This window comes from Eretmochelys imbricata, chromosome 16 (assembly GCF_965152235.1).
Source record: "Eretmochelys imbricata isolate rEreImb1 chromosome 16, rEreImb1.hap1, whole genome shotgun sequence".
Classification (NCBI taxonomy): Eukaryota; Metazoa; Chordata; order Testudines; family Cheloniidae; genus Eretmochelys; species Eretmochelys imbricata.
Window position 1 is genome coordinate 24925828 of NC_135587.1, and position 19463 is coordinate 24945290.

At 45.0% G+C, this 19463-nt stretch overlaps 1 protein-coding gene and 1 long non-coding RNA gene across 2 annotated transcripts in view; one reads left to right on the forward strand and one right to left on the reverse strand.

Annotated features, from left to right (window-relative positions):
• PSMB7 (proteasome 20S subunit beta 7) overlaps positions 1 to 10478 on the reverse strand; it is a 41066-nt gene extending 30588 nt beyond the window's left edge. The window contains exons 1-5 of the mRNA XM_077835786.1: positions 10341 to 10478; positions 9083 to 9176; positions 7973 to 8070; positions 7190 to 7330; positions 4761 to 4876 (exon numbers count right to left, since the gene is read on the reverse strand). Of these exons, the coding sequence (XP_077691912.1) occupies positions 4761 to 4876; positions 7190 to 7330; positions 7973 to 8070; positions 9083 to 9176; positions 10341 to 10402 (511 nt within the window). The 5' untranslated portion in view covers positions 10403 to 10478. The remainder of the gene's footprint in view (positions 1 to 4760; positions 4877 to 7189; positions 7331 to 7972; positions 8071 to 9082; positions 9177 to 10340) is intronic.
• Positions 10479 to 10497: 19 nt separating this feature from the next.
• On the forward strand, positions 10498 to 19153 carry LOC144275995 (uncharacterized). The gene is made up of 2 exons (XR_013348173.1): positions 10498 to 10908; positions 17832 to 19153. It is a non-coding gene; the product is annotated as an uncharacterized LOC144275995 (long non-coding RNA).
• Positions 19154 to 19463: the final 310 nt, after the last annotated feature.

A 19463-nucleotide genomic window follows, 5' to 3' on the forward strand; every position in this document is an offset into this window, starting at 1 on the left:
AGTTAATTAATAGAGAATTAAGAGAACACTGCCTACAAGGAATGTATCTAACACATTTTAAAATGATTCACCTGATTAGCCAAGACACAGTAACTGGAGTGGGGATATCAAGTAATCATAGGTGAGCCCCCACTATAAAAATGGTAATTGAGGATCACTTTCTACTACCATGGCAGAATACACTTTGCTTGCATTACCTATTATTTGATTATATAATCCAGGTGGCCAGGGTGCATCTGAGGGCAAATACATAACTTTTATCAAGTAGCCCACACCCAAACTCACCTTTAAAAGAACATAAAGTCCAAATATATCTTCAACAGTCACACGTGTTACATGGGGAAATAAAGATAACTGACTATACAGGGGAAATAAAGCACTAGCAACTACATCTGTTTCAAATGCAGCAATCTGAAGTATTGTAACAATAGTAGGTACAGAATTTCCACGCTTAAGTATGAATTTTAAATTGACAGTGTCTCTTTAACATGGCTAGCAGAGATAACAGGTTCCTGTGTAATATGCTCCATTTTAATCTTGTCAGCCGAAAATGGCATCTCTTCCATATTAACTATGAGTGCTTGAAGTCACTGTCTAACTTTATGGAAGTCATGTATGGCGCTCACATCACTACCAGCTGGCTGGTACAATCCTTTTTGGGCAAAAGTTTGGTTGCCCTTAAGCATCTGAAGAGCCCAAATCTTGCCATCAGATTACTTTCCTGAATAATGGAATTATGAAGAATTTTGCTTTAGTTTCTCTAATATTAAATAGTCATTTGTTGTAATTCCTACTATTTTAACAACAGTGGAGTGTAACACAATATCTATGAATGCCCTAAGTTCCCAGGTTCAATTGGAACATTCCATAGATGACAGCATTTTTCACAAGTCTTTAGATTTTGAAGCATCATAGAATTCAAATTTGGATACCCCAGGAAGTTTTCATTTTACTTGACTGTTCAAGCATCTTTCTTCAGAGAAAGAGGTTACTCAAAATAAGCAATATTAAATGTGAAAAAACAAACTGAGTATTCCTCCAGATTCTTCCTAAAATATTATTCAGTTTTAGTTCAGACAAAGGCAAACCTAAACAGTTATTGCAGAAGAGCTTTGCTTAGACATGAAGTGCAAACACTGGTTGAGAGAGAGAATGACAAGCTCCTATGAGCAAAGTCAGTGAACAAGGGTTAGAGCAGAATATAGATTCTGTATTCTGTGATAACATAGTGACCTCCTAGTATACTCACTGGAGACATTTATATTTTCTTCAGCAACTTTATTTAAGGAGGTCTGAAAGTTAGAAGATGATACACTCAAGTTCCTTTTTATGGTTTGCAGTGATGCTTTTTGCTAGTGAGCAAAACTGAAGAGTTGCAAGGGTAATAATCTCTGCACTTGCCTCCTACCCCTAGGATGGAGAGTCAAAAGAATGGGACCAGTATTTTTTTTTTTTTTTAAGAAAGACAGGCACAATTCAGCCAAGGTGCACAATGATTTGTGTTCTGCTGCTGCAAAGACAACAGAGGAAACACAAAAGTTGAACATTCAACATCAATTATGCTCACACACCACGCATAGGTGAACTCCTACTATACAACCCAAAATTTGTCAAATTGCAGGTATGTCTCAGACATTTGGATAATGAGGGTTTACATGTACCCTGTTGAGATCAAGTTTTGGTTTTTTTTTTTGTTTGTTTTTTTTTTAAGAGGATCATCAACATTCACTAATTAGAAAAGAATAAAACATATCTAAGAGTACCTCTACGCTGCAATTCGACACCTATGACTAACCTGTGTCAGTTGACATAGGCGCATGCTATGGGGCTGTTTAATTGCAGTGTAGATATTCAGGCTCGGGTTGGAGCCCAGGCTCTGGCACTCCATGGCGGGGGGGAGGGTCCCAGAGCCCAGGTTCCAGCCCCAGACCACAAGTAAATAGCTCTGTAGCCTTAGTCAGCTGACACAGGCCAGCCCTGGGTGTTTATCTGAAGTGTAGACATACCCTAAAAGCTAAGAGGATGTGCTCTAATGGCAAGAGTTCTTGATAGGTGGCCCAGATTTCCCTGGATTCCAATCGTATCTGAGCAACTGCCTCATTGCATGATAGTAGGAAATTCATTTGACTCCACCATGGAACCCACCCTCCCCCCAAAAAAATCAGCTGTAAAACAGAAAAAGCAACAACAACTCTGATAACCAGGTGCTGTACCCAAGCAGGGCTTTTATAGGCTTTGTAAAAAAGGATAAGGACTTGATGGCAAAATGCCTATAAAATAAATACTTTGCTATACATCCCTTGAACTTTACCTATATTTGGTCTCCTAGATGCAATGGTACTTAATTCTTCAAACTCAGGACACAAAATTGTTATTTTATAGTTCCCATTTTCAGTCTTACATTCCTTAGTTCAAAATGAAATGTAATATGTAGAGGGTTTCTGACTCAATTTTTTTTTCTTGGTATACTTCTCCCTCCCTCTCTAAAGCCCTGGATTCTTGAGGAACATCAAAGGTTGATCTTTCTGGTCTACAGGCCCCTCAAACATTTTGAGCACACAGGCACTGTCACTGGGTTTGCACTGGCTATTTAAGGCAGACTGTAGATGAAGCATGATCCAATCCTGGCTCAGTGTGAAACGGGCCTTTTAGGAGATCTAGTCTTCAGAGGGATTCTGGGAATTGTAGGCTACTGAAATGCATGCTTTCTACCAAGAGAGATGGGGAAGCAGTCCAGGAGATGGTACGGGCAAGGGCTGGCACAGAGGCCTGGGAGAAGAGAGAGGAGCTCTGGGAAGGGGTAAAGCATGAGAAGGAGAAAGCATGAGGTAATACAGAAATGATGTGGGTAGCAGGCCTGCTGCTGGCACCTGTTTAGGGACCCAGATTGGGGCTTCCAGCAAGGGTGGGAAGAAGTGCCCTGCTTCATTCCCTGGTATTAACAGGGGCTGAGAATTGAGGTCCTGGGAAGGAACTGCTTAGACTGAGAAGGATCAAGAGACTGGCTAATCTTTTACAATGGAGTAGAAGACAGAGCTTGGGAAGGACCAACGGATTGCATTATATTTAGTTTGGACTTTTCTGGTTGCCCTAGAACAAGGGTTCTCAAATTGGGGGTCATGACCCCTCAGGGGACTGCAAGGTTATTAAGTGGGGGTCATGAGCTGTCATCCTCCACCCCCAAACTCCTCTCTGTTTCCAGCATTTATAATGGTGTTAAATATAAAAAATGTGTTTTTAATTTATGAGGGGATCACACTCAGAGGCTTGCTGAGTGAAAGGAGTCACCAATACAAAAGCTTGAGAACCACTGCCATAGAAGGAGAGAACATTTGCTTGGTCAGAGGGTTACACTACAAGAAAACGCCCCCCCTCATTAACCTATCCACCGAAACCTCAAATCTCTGCACCAGTCAAAGGGAGACTACTGACTCGTAAAGGGAAATGGAAGCCTGGATGATGGGATGTCAGACTAGATAAGTAATCTTATTATTAGAGCCCAGCAAATCTGGAAATATCCGCTTTATATCCATGGATGTGGATATCTGCTAGCCACGTTTGAGGATGGCAGACTGGATGCAGATACAAATTTTGTATCCACGCAGGGCTCTACTTATTATAGACCCTTTTAGTGTATGTTTTAGAAAAGCCTTTTAAGTTTTTGCTTTCATGTGGTCCTCAATGCTTTATAAGATTTGATATTTAAATAGATACTGCACATGATAAGAGATGAAGAGCAGACAGCCCAGGAGTAGAAATCTGTGGGGAAAGTGAGTTTCGAAGAACGAGGATATTAGGTACACACAGAGGGATTTTGTTTTAGGTGCAGGAGCTACATGAAAAAACAGGAGACGTTATGATGGCCAGAGTGTGAGGAGGTGTATGACATTTGAATAAAGTTGACTACATCAGCCTTACAGGTCATTTTTCCAATAACTAAACAGCTTATAAAGTAATTGAGGACTCATCTAAAATGCAGTTAAATGTATATCATTTTCTTCAGACTACAGCAGTTGCAGAAAAATACTATAAGAGTGGAATATACAGTGGGATTGAAGAGTCTCAAAACAGTAACGGTTAAATGACTTGAGGTGGCAGTCTATAAGGCCAGTTACTGAGACCAGAATTTACAGTGAACACTAAAGAGAGGGACTGCTTGAGAATTTCTGTTCCTTACCATATTCAGAAACTCACATTAATTAAGCTTTTATCCTATCAAGACAGGGAGAAGGCTACACAGAGATCACTTCGCTCATCAGTGAAATGCAGACACTTGCATCTGGGGTGGAACACAATTGCTATTTTGCAGTGTAGAAACACTGCACAAAGATTGCAGACACTGAGTAAGGCATGTTTACTCCATTGAAACTACCAGGAAACAAACACGAGAAGGAATGTAGTTACCTAAGCTGGAATTTGGGCAAGACACAAGGTTAGTAACCCAATTCTTACAGACCGACCTTTGGATTCTTTATTTCAAATGGCCAGTAAACAAGAAGAACAGTAGCGATTCTAGGTGTCAAGTCTGCTGAGGAATCCATGCAGCACATTATCTAACACCAGCTCTTCTACAACTCACCATATTTTTTTGGCATGAGACGCTACAGAAGTGGTTTTGAAATGTAGAACCATCAGTATCTTACAGAGACTCCTTCTTAATTCTGAACTCCTGACACCACTTATGAATCACAGAATATAAATTTGTAAGAAATACAAGCACAAGCATTTCAGTTAGCAGGCAATGTAGCAACATTACTCACCCATAGTGACATAGGGCAATTTGTCAGTTGATCCATGGGGATAGATGCTGTAAAGGTGGGGTCCAGAGACATCTACTCCCCCTAAAACCAGAGCAGCACCAATGTAACCTTGATACCTGTTGAACAAAGTACGAACATGAATTTAGACATTGATAAACTTAATTTTACTTTAACATAACATATGCATTCTAAAAACTGAAGTACTTTCTCATTATTATAACAGGTTGTTTCTCCATGCATAATAACCTAAATGTATATCTTTCAAAAACATGCCAGTCCTATTAGCCAATATTAAATACAGACACCTTATTTGGTCTAGTTAATCTGCCCCCCCCCCTTTTTTTTAACATCATTATACAAATTAAAAATAACTGTGTGGCTACCTATCAGGAACACTCTGCAAATGTTAGCAATGTGTAATGACTCGAATTAAGAAAAATTAACTCTAGTGCATAGAAAGGCACTGTAGTATTAGTGTAGTATTAAACTGCCATCGCCTGAAACTGGAGAATGAAAATGTTCAGCTGCAGCGAACGTGCTGGACCTCGACTGGCACAGTTGCTGTGCTAGAGCACTACTATCCTGTGCACGCCCTTCGTTTGTTAATAGAAAGAGAAGCCAAAACGTTAACTTTTTCAGGCCTTACTTGAAGTATCGTAATTCCTGCATTTGAAACAGGTTTTTATTTTATTGGAAAGAGTTTAGAAATGCATGCCCTTCTCCACCTCTATTTTTAGCCTTTGGTTGGTCCAAATGTCTGGATTGCTTTTAATGACTGTCACATGACAGCCCGTTGGAACAGCCAAGCTGACCAACAGCAAGCTGCCAACCTGATAACCTGAATTACTATAACTCATCCTGACTCCAGATCACTTGGTTTCATGGAATGTTTTGTGTTTTTTTTTCCTTCTTCTTCCTCCTTCTTCCATCCCAGACTTTAATTTTCTGGGAACTTTCCTGATTGGTGGAAACTTTTTTTAATCACATACACATACTTCGTTCTTTCACCTTCCACCCACCCACATGGAAAACACTGTATTAAAATAACATTGGCATGATTTAAAAAAAGTGATGGAGAACATGCCCTCAGTCTGTTCAGCCTGGAAAAACTGGTAATGTGGTTTAAATACCCACCCACATAAAACAATGCTTGATTCTGATGGCAAACCCATCAGTTGAAACTATTTTAGGATGAATGCCCTACAATTTCCAAGTGAAACATTACATTTCCTTTGCACGTCTCCCTCCCTCCCCCTTCCCCAAACAATAACCAAAAAGTCTTTGGCATATTGGCCACCTGGAAAATCTGAGGACCCTAGCCAATATCAAAGTGACAATGGGTGTACTGATTGAATTAATTTTAAATTAAATAAAAACAAGTTTTAAATTTAAATGAAGATGCTGCAGAATTCCGAGTCTTTGGCAAAATGGTTCCTCATATACTCTGACTCCTTGCTACATAATTTAGATCCAGTTTACTAGGGCTGGCTGTACAGCTGTGAGGAAGGTTACAGCAAAGAGGGAAAACATTAAGATCAGGAAAGTTGTACTTCGTAAGTTTGTTTAGAAGAATGTAGCAAATGTCTGAAGTTTCAGTTGAGGGGACTGGACTACATAAGTCAAGAATAAGTTTCTATTGGTGGTAGTCTTTCAGAACCTGATCATTCAAAAACTCTCTCAGCAATAGACAATGCCACTAAAAATACAAACCTCAACTATTAGACCCTTAAATAATTCAGCAGCTAATTGTATCCTATGGAGTGTGTGTAAATACCTAATCTACCTTTGTATCTCTTTGCAAAGCTATATTTGAGAGGACAACGTTGTAGGGAGAAATGGGAAATCCGAATGGTTTTGAGGGACTTTGTATTTTCCTCTATCATCCTGCCTCTGTCTTCACTGTTTGGCTGGGATAAGTGACCCAAACAAATTGATGGAACATTGGACTAGCAGTAAAGAAGGGTCTAGTATTTCAAGACTCAGTTTGTTTTTCCAGTTTTGCCACTAACTCTGACCTTGGATCAAGTTATTCAACCTCTGTCTTACTTTCCCCATCTGTAAAATGGATATAACACTTAGCTACACTGTACCTGAAAAGTGGTGGATGTTTAAATAATGCTTGTAAAAATTTAAAAGCACAGTCTTGTTGTGTCAAAGGACCCACGGGTGAAGGGTGCTTCTGAGGTGTCATGTAGTATTACTGTCTGTATAAAATTGTTGTATTAAATTGTAATCACTTTGTTTCAGTCCTTTGATATAAGACTGTGTTTTTAAATTCACTACAGTACAGGAAATGGAAAGACAACTCAGATTGTTTCTTTGCTTCTGTCTGACAAAGAAAAATGAACAAAGTGCATGGCAGTTTTATGATAAAATATTGATATACTTTTGACTTCGGGTCAGTGTCTGCAAGGAATTCATGGAGTTACCTGAAAAGCATCTGTTTGAGCATTCGGTTAGCTGTGACAACTCTCGGAAGCCGTCCAGTAGACAAGGAATGGAGCTCCAGATTAGAAGAGATCAGCTGAGTTGTCATGTCAGTGTCTGCAGCTGTCCCAGCACCACAACAACTGGAAAACATTTTTAGCAAGTCACCAAGTTAAAAACTCTTAAACACTGTATTTAATTAATATCCCTCTTCTTTTAGTCACTAGAAACAGGCAGTGCTACTTCCAAGGTGGATACCAGCTATTCGGAGAGGTAAAATTAAGATTACTTTATTTAATGTGATAGATTTTCATAGTCTCCTCCTCTAGTTTGCTTTGATTTAATCCAATTCACATAATTGTTATAGTTTCCTGACCCTTTTACTATATGAAGACCACTCACATGCATTCAGAGTTAACAATAAGCATTTTCTTTGACAGAAAGAAGTCTTTCCAATAGCAACTGTAGGGTAGGATGTTTAACTGCTTCCTATTTAGATACTCCTGCAGTTTTTTCAACACGAGCGTTACAGCCTTACGCTGATACAGGAGAAAAAATTAAATTAACCAGATACTAACCTTGAAACTAACCAACCTATTTTCATTGTCTGGCATGAATGACTACCAAAAAGAGACAAACAGCGTTACTGGTGAAATTAACTACCATTTTAAAGTTCTCACCTTTAAATCTGAAGTATTAGCAATAAGGCATACAGTTTACGAGAATCAACACTAAAATTACACGTAAAGTTTACTTACTGTAAAACTGACAGGTTTAATACTTACTAGATATTAGGAGAAATGAAGTGTATTTTTGAACAGTTCTTGTCAGCAACAACCATCCCCTCAGTTGCTCTTGTATCTGCTCCAAGGACTATACCATCCTATAGAAAAGGTGAGAAACTTAAAATCAAAACTTTGACAAGATTTAAAATTATTTTACTGCTCATGTTACAGCAGTCTGTAATATGCAATGACAATGACCACTGTCACTTTCTGCAATACTCACAATAATAATGTACCTTCCGAGAGAGAAAATGGTAAATATTGGGCTGCAGAAGAATTTGTAATGGACAGATGTTCCCGCAGCACCAAAAAGAGACTGTCACCATCAAATATACAGCAATGTGTCAGGAAAGGGCAAGCACTCTAAAGAGAGCCTGTGAGTAAAGAGAGCTGACAGAGTAAGTCAGCAGTGGACTGAATGCCGTGTTCAGCTGAAGACGACACTTTCGGAACTTTCCAGTGAGGTGACAGGCTAGCAGATCTTAATTGAAGAGGTAAGATTTCATGTTATTTTCCAACTAGGTTTCATATTGTGCGCATCACCACAGTATCTCTTGCCACCTGAAGGAACAGCCAACCCAGATTACAGGCCAGCTGTTGCCTCATCGAGAGTGTGGAGTTTGGCTTTTAAAGTGCAGTGACACAAGAGACTAAACATTACATTTCATCTCATCTCTAACTTCCAGATAAAATATGATCTATTTAGAGTTTAATGCATGATTATTCCTAAGTGTGAGACCTGTACAGGCCATCTGGGATGTAATTCTGTTTTTCATCATCATCAGAACAGAAGATTCTGCAAAGGGAATTTAGCTGACTGTTCTCCTGATAAACAGCAAGAAAAATGGAATGCAGATCTCTCTTGATGTATTCACTCAACAGCCCCAAAGAACTCATGTGGGTACACAAAGCAGAAGTCTCCCCGCATTTACTCAGGGCAAAACCCCTTATGCAACAGCTGCTAATCCCAGAAAACGTGAAGAGCTGAGTCCATTACAAACATCTTCCTGTGACTCTTAGCTGCTCCGTGTTGCACTCTGATGTTACAGTGACGGGGGCCCTAGGAGCACGTGCCCGAGGGAAGGAGGTAGAGGAGCAATCTAATCTCACCTTGAACACAACTCCAGCAATGGTGGTGCCTGTCTTCCGGGCTGCAGGGAGCCGAAGCCCCTTCTTAGTGAACTCTGCCTCCAGGAGCGCATTCCTGGAACAAGGGGAGGAGCCAAAGAAAGAATAAGGAGACATGGCACCTTCACAAGCAAGGCTTTCATCGTTTCCTACGCCTCCCTCCTCAGTTGGCTGAACTGCCCGGCCTCGCCCCCACACCACCGGGCCCCGCCCCCCCTCCCCGCCAGCCCGGCCCGCCCCGCCCCCACACCACCGGCCCCCCCCTCCCCACCAGCCCGGCCCCGCCCCCACACCACCGGGTGCCCCCCCCGCCAGCCCGGCCCCGGCCCCGCCCCCACACCACCGGGCCCCGCCAGCCCGGCCCGCCCCGCCCCCACACCACCGGGCCCCCGCCCCGCCCCGCCCCGCCAGCCCGGCCCGCCCCGCCCCCACACCACCGGGCCCCGCCCCGCCCCGCCCCGCCAGCCCGGCCCGCCCCGCCCCCACACCACCGGGCCCCGCCCCGCCCCGCCAGCCCGGCCCGCCCCGCCCCCACACCACCGGGCCCCGCCCCGCCCCGCCAGCCCGGCCCGCCCCGCCCCCACACCACCGGGCCCCGCCCCGCCCCGCCAGCCCGGCCCGCCCCGCCCCCACACCACCGGGCCCCGCCCCGCCCCGCCAGCCCGGCCCGCCCCGCCCCCACACCACCGGGCCCCGCCCCGCCAGCCCGGCCCGCCCCGCCCCCACACCACCGGGCCCCGCCCCGCCAGCCCGGCCCGCCCCGCCCCCACACCACCGGGCCCCGCCCCCCCTCCCCGCCAGCCCGGCCCGCCCCCCCTCCCCGCCAGCCCGGCCCGCCCCGCCCCCACACCACCGGGTGCCCCCCCCGCCAGCCCAGCCCCAGCCCCGCCCCCACACCACCGGCGGCCCGGCCCGGCCCCGCCCCCGCCCCCACACCACCGGCGGCCCGGCCCGGCCCCGGCCCCACACCACCGGCGGCCCGGCCCGGCCCCGGCCCCGGCCCCACACCCACACCACCGGGCCTCGACCCCTGCCCCAGGCTGAGCGCCCTGGATGAGGGGAACGAAACACCCCCCTCCGCTGCGCCAGGCGGGGCTGCCCCACGGCTCAGGCTCCGCAGGCCGGGCTCCTCCAGGCAGCCTCCCTGCGCGGCTTGCGCTGAGTCGCGCTGCCGGCGCCGGCCCGCTCCCCTCTCTCTAAGCGCCCCGGTCCCGCCGCGCGCCCCGCCCCCGGCCCTCACCGGGCGCAGTTGTCGAAGCCGAAGCCGCTGCTCGGAGCCTGGAGCACGGACACCGCCGCCATCTTCCCGCCGCCGGGGCGCCGCCGCGTGACTCAGCGAGCGCCGGCCGCGGAACTGCTTCCGGGTCACCGCCGCTCTCCTGCCCCGGAGCCGGAAGGGCCCGGCCGCGGCCTGGTCGCGGAGGGCCCAGGCCCGAGCCCGCGGTGGCGCCCACCCGCCCCGGGGCTGGCTGCAGAATCGGGCCCTTAGAGGCCGGGCGGGGCCCAGGCCCGGGCCGCTCGGACAGCACTCGCCGGGCCCCGCGCCAGTCAGGAGCTGGGTCGCAATCCCGGGAAAAGAGCAGGAGAGGACTTGTGGCACCTGAGAGACTAACCGATTTACCTGAGCCTACGCGTTCGTGAGCTACGGCTCGCTGCGTCGGATGCATTCCCTGGAAGATACAGGGGGGAGATTGATCTACACAGAGACCATGAAACAATGAGTGTTACCGTACAGACCGTACGGAGAGTGATCACTTAAGATGAGCTAATACCGGGGGGGGAGAAAACCGTTTCTAGTGATAATCAAGGTGGGCCATTTCCAGCAGTTAACAAGAACGTCGGGGCGGGGGGGAATAAACAAGGGGAAATAGTTTTACTTTGTGTTATCTGATTTGTGTCCATTTATTCTTTTACGTAGAGACTGTCCAGTTTGGCCAATGTACATGGCAGAGGGGCATTGCTGGCACATGATGGCATATATCACATTGGTGGATGTGCCGGTGAACGAGCCTCTGATAGTGTGGCTGATGTTATTAGGCCCTGTGATGGTGTCCCCTGAATAGATATGTGGGCACAGTTGGCAACGGGCTTTGTTGCAAGGATAAGTTCCTGGGTTAGTGGTTCTGTTGTGTGGTGTGTGGTTGCTGGTGAGTATTTGCTTCAGGTTGGGGGGCTGTCTGTAAGCAAGGACTGGCCTGTCTCCCAAGATCTGTGAGAGTGATAGGATAGGTTGTAGATCCTTGATGTTACGCTGGAGAGATTTTAGTTGGGGGCTGAAGGTGATGGCTCGTGGCGTTCTGTTATTTTCTTTGTTGGGCCTGTCCTGGAGTAGATGACTTCTGGGTACTCTTCTGGCTCTGTCAGTCTGTTTCTTCACTTCAGCAGGTGGGTATTGTAGTTGTAAGAATGCTTGATAGAGATCTTGTAGGTGTTTGTTTCTGTCTGAGGGGTTGGAGCAAATGAGGTTGCCACACTGTCAGAGGCTAGTTCACCTGCGCATCTACCAATGTGATATATATCATCATGTGCCAGCAATGCCCCTCTGCCATGTACATTGGTCAAACTGGACAATCTCTACGTAAAAGAATAAATGGACACAAATCAGATACGGCTGCTACTCTGAAAACAATCCCGGGAGTCTGGGGAACGGGGCAGCGGGGGGGGGTTGTCATTTGGTTTCTGCTTTTGGAGCCTGCACTGGGCCCCCCTTTGGAGCTTTCTCGTCAGGCACAGGGCCAGACGCGTCTTTTCCCGTTGAGGATGAAACCGCTTGGCCGCTTGACTCCAGGAGACGGGGGCTTTAAGGAGAACGAGGCTCAGGACAAACCCCCGAGAGTTGGCCACGCTGCAGGGCGACGCGCACCCTGTTCTGAGCAGGGTGTTCACAACTGGAAGGCAGGGCCGTGTGACTGGGGCCAACTTTTTCCCATGTGATTTGTAAACGATTTTGCCAGGGATTTTTTTCACCTCTTTAATATTCACTTTTTACAAATATCCTAGTAAGGAAGTGTATAGGAATATTCACAGAAACAGCCAATTTAAGCAAGTATTGCAAGAATACATAGACATTATTACAAAATAAAACCTATCTGCACACACTCCAGATTCTAGGAATTATGCTCATCCATTAAGGAAACTGAGCTGAAAACCCTGGGGCACACCTGGGAACCATTGAAAGGCTTGCCACAAACAGACAGGAGTGGAGGAGCTTCATCGCTGCCCTAAATGCAAGAGGCATAATGGTGATGGGAACATGATGATGATGATTAAGGAAACAGAAGCAGCTCATGTGGCTTGGTTAACTAATCAAAACATCTTACGTTTTGAGTAGCAAACAGTCTCAGTGAAATGCTCTCAAATGAGATGCAGACCAAGAATCATGTCTCAGATAAGTACATTTAAGACAATCACAGTTTGTTCATGGACAATGGGGTAGGTGGTGAAAGTTATTGAATACATTATTCATCATGAATTATTCTCCCAGCTCTAAAAAAAACAACAAAAACCCACCAGCAACAACTATGGGTGATGATGAGACATGTTCTGAAGAAATGTCAGCTGAAGTGTATGCCTGACTATAGGTGTCAATATGCTGCAGGCTAAGACCCTGATCATTGCATGTGCTTAGCTTTACTACCATGAGTAGTCTCATTAAAATCAATGTGATTGTTTCTGGTAGGAAAATTAAGTACATGCATAAGCACTGTCAGGATTGGGACCTAACTTGCTGAAGTTGTAAACCTTACCATGGAACCTGGTCCTATTGAGTTGGGAGCAGGATCAAGTGTGAAAGATCGTAGGTTATCTCTCTGGAGCTCTGTGTGACGAGTGCATTCTGCTCTAAATGGGTGGAGAGCTGAAGGTTTCCGAGTGAGAGATAAATTCAATAGCAAAGGATTGGCCACGACCATGTAAAGCCTTTCACAGTAAGGGAACCGAAGTAAAGGGACAAAAGGAGGGTGATTCAGGAGGTATACCAAAAGAAAAGTTGTTTTAAAAGACAAGGCAGCAGAGTGTTCACCAATTGTGAGTGTGCATCATTAATCATGGGTGGCACGTGACTCCACCGTTTGGGGAGGCTGCACACACCTGGACTGTGGTCTCCCCCTGAGGCTCGCCCCCACTTAGCCTCCTCCTGCAGAAGCCCCACTGATGCTCCACCCCTGTCCCTGCTCAGCCCCCTGCTTGAGGCCCCCTCCACCACCTGGCCAGCCCTTCATGGTGCCTCTTTGCCCCTCCCCCACCCTCCCATTGGCCAGCCAGCTGGCACTCACCTCTCATGTGGATGGAGTGGGGATGGGAAGAAGCAGAGTCTTGTGGGAAGAGGAGGAGTGGGACCAGGACCTTGCGGTAGAGCGCAGGCAGGACACCTATCATTTTGACAGCAGTGTACTCTAAAAGTGGTGGGCTGGCTTAGCCTCCCCTGGCCTGTTATACCAACCGCCTATTATGTCTGAATATACCTCCAGAAAAAGGACTTCACCATTTCTTGTCTCATCCTGTACTTCTCACCATCAGCTGATCCTGTCTTTCACCTACTCTCACCAGCCTCTCACTTTGGTAAAGACTAAACTACTGGAGCTCTGGCCTCAGCAGCTACCAGTTGCTACTCCCAAGGTGGGGAGGAAAACAACTGTGTCTGCATCATTAAATATGATACATTTATGAATGGGATTATATGGACTGGATGACCCAAGAGGTCCCTTCCAGCCCTATGTCCTAGTTTCCTATTTATACAGAAAAGGAGAAGGGATCTATACATTTAAAAAATCCTCATCCATATTTAAAAAAAAACACAAGGAAAAGCCACAGGAAAAACCAAGAGAGAAAGTTGAAATTGTAAAGGGGAAACAAATGATCAAAGGGGGCTATGGAGCTTCTTCTAGAGACAGTCAAACCTGTAAAATGAGAGCAAACAGCATAGGCACATGAAAACCATTGAGTAGAGTAAACTTGATTAAGTGTTAGACCCTGATTCTGCAAAAACTTGAGTACACACTGTGAATCATTTAATTGAAGTCAATGTAACTAATTGGTACATAAAGTTAAGCAAGTCTTTGCCAAATCAAGGCTTAAGACTTCCAGGAAATTAGCTCAATCCTAGTGATTACTCGTCTGATGCTGCTTTAACCAACCACCAGCTGCTGAATTTCTGATACTGTTGCTGGTTTGGGAGAGAGCAGCTGGGGTTATTAATCCAGCTGGAATATATCAAGCAGAATAGCCTCCACAGGCCTTTTGAAGAGGAGAGATAGTAGAGCAGTTTGTGAGACTGTAGTGATAGATAAATACTATACCTATTTGTCTAATTTACATAGTTGCTATCCCTTATGGTTTTCTCTACTGGAGTTGCTAGGTGTGTGCTAGCAATAAAAAGGAAGGAAATGGTGGAATGTTGAGGTTGTTATTTGGTGGGTAGAGTTTGGTCTTGTTTTTCCCTGTTATGATTTTTATCATCTTGTCCTATAGGTGACTGTTCTCATTTGTTAAATTCAATTAACTTCTGTGTAAGTGTTTGGGAGAAATGCTTCCTGGCAATGAGAGCTGACTAGAGAAAAATGTACTTGATGCTCCTATCCTATGTGAGATATGCACTAGTGTTGGTGGCTAGATATTTCTGCCCTGTTGATCTCATTGTAGCTCTCTGTGAAACTAAATATTCCAGTTGATCAAAACTCCCTCAAAGGAATGTCTTTCTCTTGACAGAAGACAGTATCATCGGCTGATAGATTAATGTGACTTTGGGAGACATTTCTTTTCAACAGTGTTCCAAAGCTTCCTTGTCCAGCTGGCTATTGGTCTGCTGCCTAGGGGCTGCTTAACAGAGCTGTTCTTGCTAGTCTGCAACTGCTATATGTTGAACAGCATTCAGTCAGGAAAGTAACTGGATGGGCTTGGCATTGGTAGCTGTACTTGTACTTAACACTCTGAGAACATGTGCTGCAAACCTCAACTGTTCCTCTAAAGCCTTTGAACTTCTATATGCCTATGACTAAAAAACAAAAATTAAACTATCAAGTGTTCACAGGCATGAGTTATACAGGCCAGTACATTGTGTGTGTGCGCATGCCAGTGTGATGCTGGATTAAGTCTCTGATTTCTACATGTGCAACAAGTGCCCTCTCAGACCTCCCAAGGCTTGTGGTTCTTGCTTCAATGGTTGCCAGCTTTTTTTTTCTTCCCCCTCCCCCACCCTAATGTCTATTTCTTACTCAATCCGTGTGAGCTAAGAGTTTTTTGTTTAGCTTTTAACACTGTTACTCTTCTTTCAAGAGTACTTGCCAAGAGATGGCCTTTAAGCTAGGAAGTGTTTAGAGCTCTCTGTGCTGTGTTTAAATATTAATCTTCATCTAAATGCAGCTGTGCATGTGAGGCTATTAACATTTAATGAGGCACTTCATGTTTTCTCTACCTGTTTAAAGTAGCAGCAGCCTAGCTTCTGCAGAGCAGTGAAGAGAAAATAGTGTGCTCAAATATGGTTGTAGCCCTCTTGACATAGGAGAGACTTGCCACTTTCTAGTATTTAGGATTGACTCTCTCCTGTACTTTCCTGGACTCTGGGGTGGGAAGGTGGTTTGAGACCCACATGTCCCTTCCAAACAGATCGAGGGGGACATAAGAAATGTAACCTTGATCTGACTTTCCTAGAAAACTAAATACATTCCACAAGGTTTGGATCTGGTATCAGTCTGTAACCCACTATGATAGACTTGCTTAAAAGAAAACAATTTCCCCCTCTGGTGAGGGGCAAGGCTTGTTGGATGTGTGAACTGACAATGTGGGGCCTGTAATGAACTCTTCTACATCACTCATGCCCAGTGAGATGTCTAAATCAAGAGTTATTTACTAGAATTGTTACGTGAAATGAGTTTATTTACAAACCTAAAGATGTGAGTGGCAGTTCCTCCTTTTGGCAGGAAATTAAGTATAAATCTTGCATGTCAGTCCAGGCCATTGCTGAAGTTTGCTTACTTAGAGTGTGTCCAGAGGAAGGCTTTCAAACAAATGGCCCTGGGCTTGACTGTGGCATGCAGAGTACAGCTTATAATTGGATGAACAGACTTTTACTGAGTCGGTATGAATAACCTAAGTATTTTCTCCAGTGATAGGCTTTGAGCACCTACTGACTGACCACCTAGTCCTATAGGAATTTAACTTCTAACGTGAAGCTGGAGTCAAGAACAAATCATTGGTTCCCCAAGAAATCTATTAAAGGTGACAGAGGGACCAGAGAAAGGAAGTGAAGAGGAATGCATTAGTCCATGTTATGAAGCTAGAGGCACACTTGAACCCTAGGGGATACAAATGCTGGCATTGTTCTAATCTGAAACTATGGGAAATATCTGCATGACCTAAACTGGGGGGCAAGGAGAGGGTTGTGAAAAACTTAGCGTCTCCCGCTAGATCAGGAAATACAGAATCTAGATTCTAGACAAGATTTTGCTAGTGTCTATGTGTTACCTTAGAGTGTCTTGTTACTTTCTCTGCCTTAGTTCTCCCATATTTAAAATGAAAGTAATGCAATTTTACTTTAGGTTTATGGGACACAACTAACTGCCCTTGTAAAACACCTTGAGGGCTTTGGGTGACTGATACTACTAAAAATCATACTTTAGTTAAATCAGTACAAAAAAGTTCCTGTCGATGGCTCAGTATGGCTTTTGCCATATTGAAAATGTAACCCTACTAATACAAACAAAAATAAATCCTCCTCCTCTTTCTCCCCCCTCCCCCACCCCCAAAAAAAACAGGAAAGATGAAGGGGAATCCATTTCAGCCATAGATCTTATCCCTCAATGCACAAATCCCACCTCTTAGTTCACCACCTCATGCCTCAAAAGCCTGGAATTAAGAGAGGTTCTTAGCAGAATAGCCAGAGACTTCAGTATTTCAGCCTGTTGGTCTTATCTGTGCTTCTAAAACCTTACACTGATAGGAGTCAGAATGCTGCTTTTAGAAATTTTGTTCTGGCACTACTGTACTCTTTTTCTTTCTTTGAGGAAAAGAGCCTGGATTCAGTAATGCCTCGTGTGAGTTTTTGAAAGGTTCATTTTAGCTGAAAAGCTCATTCACTGCATTTTGTGAAGCATATTGCAAGAGAGTCCCTTATTATAAATATTGTCCTAGGAGATGAGTGTGTTATCTGGACAATGGTCTCCAGGCCACATTCTTGGGTGAGCAAAGATTCAGTTACAAATGTTGTCTATGTGATGCGGGGTAGTGAATGCTGGTCCATATTAACCAATGAATCCTCTGGTCTATCTACTATTCCTGCCCACTGATTGATAAAAGGAATGAAACTCTATAGCCTTCAAGAAAGGACTATGTGGAGAACGGGCATGTATAGATTTTCAGAACTGCCTAGGCACCTAACTCCCATTGACACCAATAAGAATTTGAGACTTCAGAACTCACTGAAGTGCTTGTTAATACTTGGCACTCTAGGGCTTGCCAACACACATCTGTTAGTGGTGGGGAGGGAGAACTTTTTACCTCCTGAGGCGGTATTTTGTGTGTGTGATTAATACAAGTTTGCCAGCATCTAGTTGCCATCTCAGGTTCTGACCGGTAAAGCGAAAACTGCTCCTTCGCCCCTACTCAGTCTTTTTCAAACCTACAAATAACTTTTGCCACTTTGAAGCTTATGCTCAAATAAATTGGTTACTCTCTAAGGTGCCACAAGTACTCCTTTTCTTTTTTCTGATATGCTATGACTCTCTTCCTCTTGCAGAACAGAATTGGAAAAATGAGCAGTGCAGCAGCTTCTTCTCAACTGAAGTCTAAAGGAAGCCTACCCCAGGTTCTTTCCCCAGTGAAACTTCTATGCTAGGTGCTCAGTCTCCAGGACACAATAGTATCAGAGTAGTTACAAATGCTGAAATGAGCAGCTTTGGTTTGAATCCTGAAGATATGATGCATTTTACACCAGAAGCCAGCCAAACATCTTGCAGACTCCTGCTGAACAGTAGTCCAATCACAGACAGCCCAAGAACGAATGCAACGTCTCAGGTGTCTGAACGAAGCTTGCATGTCTCTAATCTCTCTCCTATTTCTCTTGAAAAGAATGATAGAGCATCAACACGTTTTTCAGATGAAAATGTGCTACCAAGAATGGAGTGGATGAGCAAAACTGTCATACAATCTGTTTCCTCTGCTGAAAAGGAAAGTACTTAAAGATGGGACAGAACAAAGTGAACAGGATAAAACTTTTTCTGTTAAAGTGCCTATTTCAAAGAGGTGCAGCTTCCAAACTAGTCCGTCTGATGATCCTTCTCTGATGACAAAACCAGAGACTAGCAAACATCTCAGGTGCTCTCCTGGCCAGATGTGTACTTAGGAAAATGGGCCGAAGGTGGCAAAGAGCAGGTTACCCCTCTCTGTCAAATACTTTGGTCCCTCTCCTCAACAGTGACCAGATAACCAAAACATTAGGCAGCAAAACTGCAAAGTCTCCAAAAGGTTCTGATGTCCCTAGAAAGGAAGCTGTTAAGAACACTGCAAATGTACAAAGCCCTGTACGCCCTCATGGAACTCCTGTTAGGGAACTAGCTGCTCATCTGTGGGTCGCCATGATGAGAACCTGAAAGAGTTGTGGGGGGGACATTCAGTGAAAGCCAAGTGCCTCAACCTTCTGGCAATGTGAGGCCAATATCTGGTGATTCTTCAGCCATGGATCTTTTCTGTGAAAACGGGGAGCCATGGCCATGTGGAAGAACAGTGGAGGACCTCTTCCAAAGGAGGGTGTTCTGGAGATAACAGTGCCATCAGTGTGGCAGTCAGTCAGGCCACTGACCCAAAGGTAACTTTCAAACAGTGCAGTGATCTAACCCATGACAGCAAAGAGTCAGATACTGAGTTCCAGCATACAACTAGAATTGCCCTTTCCAGTGCCCTTGCCCCATCTCCTTCCCCAGCCTGCCTCCAGTATGAATATCCAGTGTCCTGCCTGTTGGTTCAGCTCCCTAGATTAAAAACTGAGCATCAGAACTTGAAACCACCTCAGACTCTCAATAAACAGGGGCCTAGTTACTGGCTCCTCTGTGCTTGTCAGCAGCTCCTATTGAAGCCAGTATGATCAGTCTGTAGATGTGTTGCTAATCCTCTTAATCTACAACTACTGAGTCATTAACATTAAACTCAGTCTTACTGTACTCTTTAAATGCCAGTGGGCTCAAGTAACATATTCCAGATCTGAATTTTGAATGCCTGGGATTTTGGTTCTGCCCATTGTAAAGATAAATGACTCTCTTTGCCAATTTCAGAATCTGGCTTAGATTTCAAGTGCTTCTAAATTTTGAGGGGGTGGTTGAATGTTTAAAAATGTGCATCCAATACCTGACAGTCAAGCCTGGGTAGCAGTGGT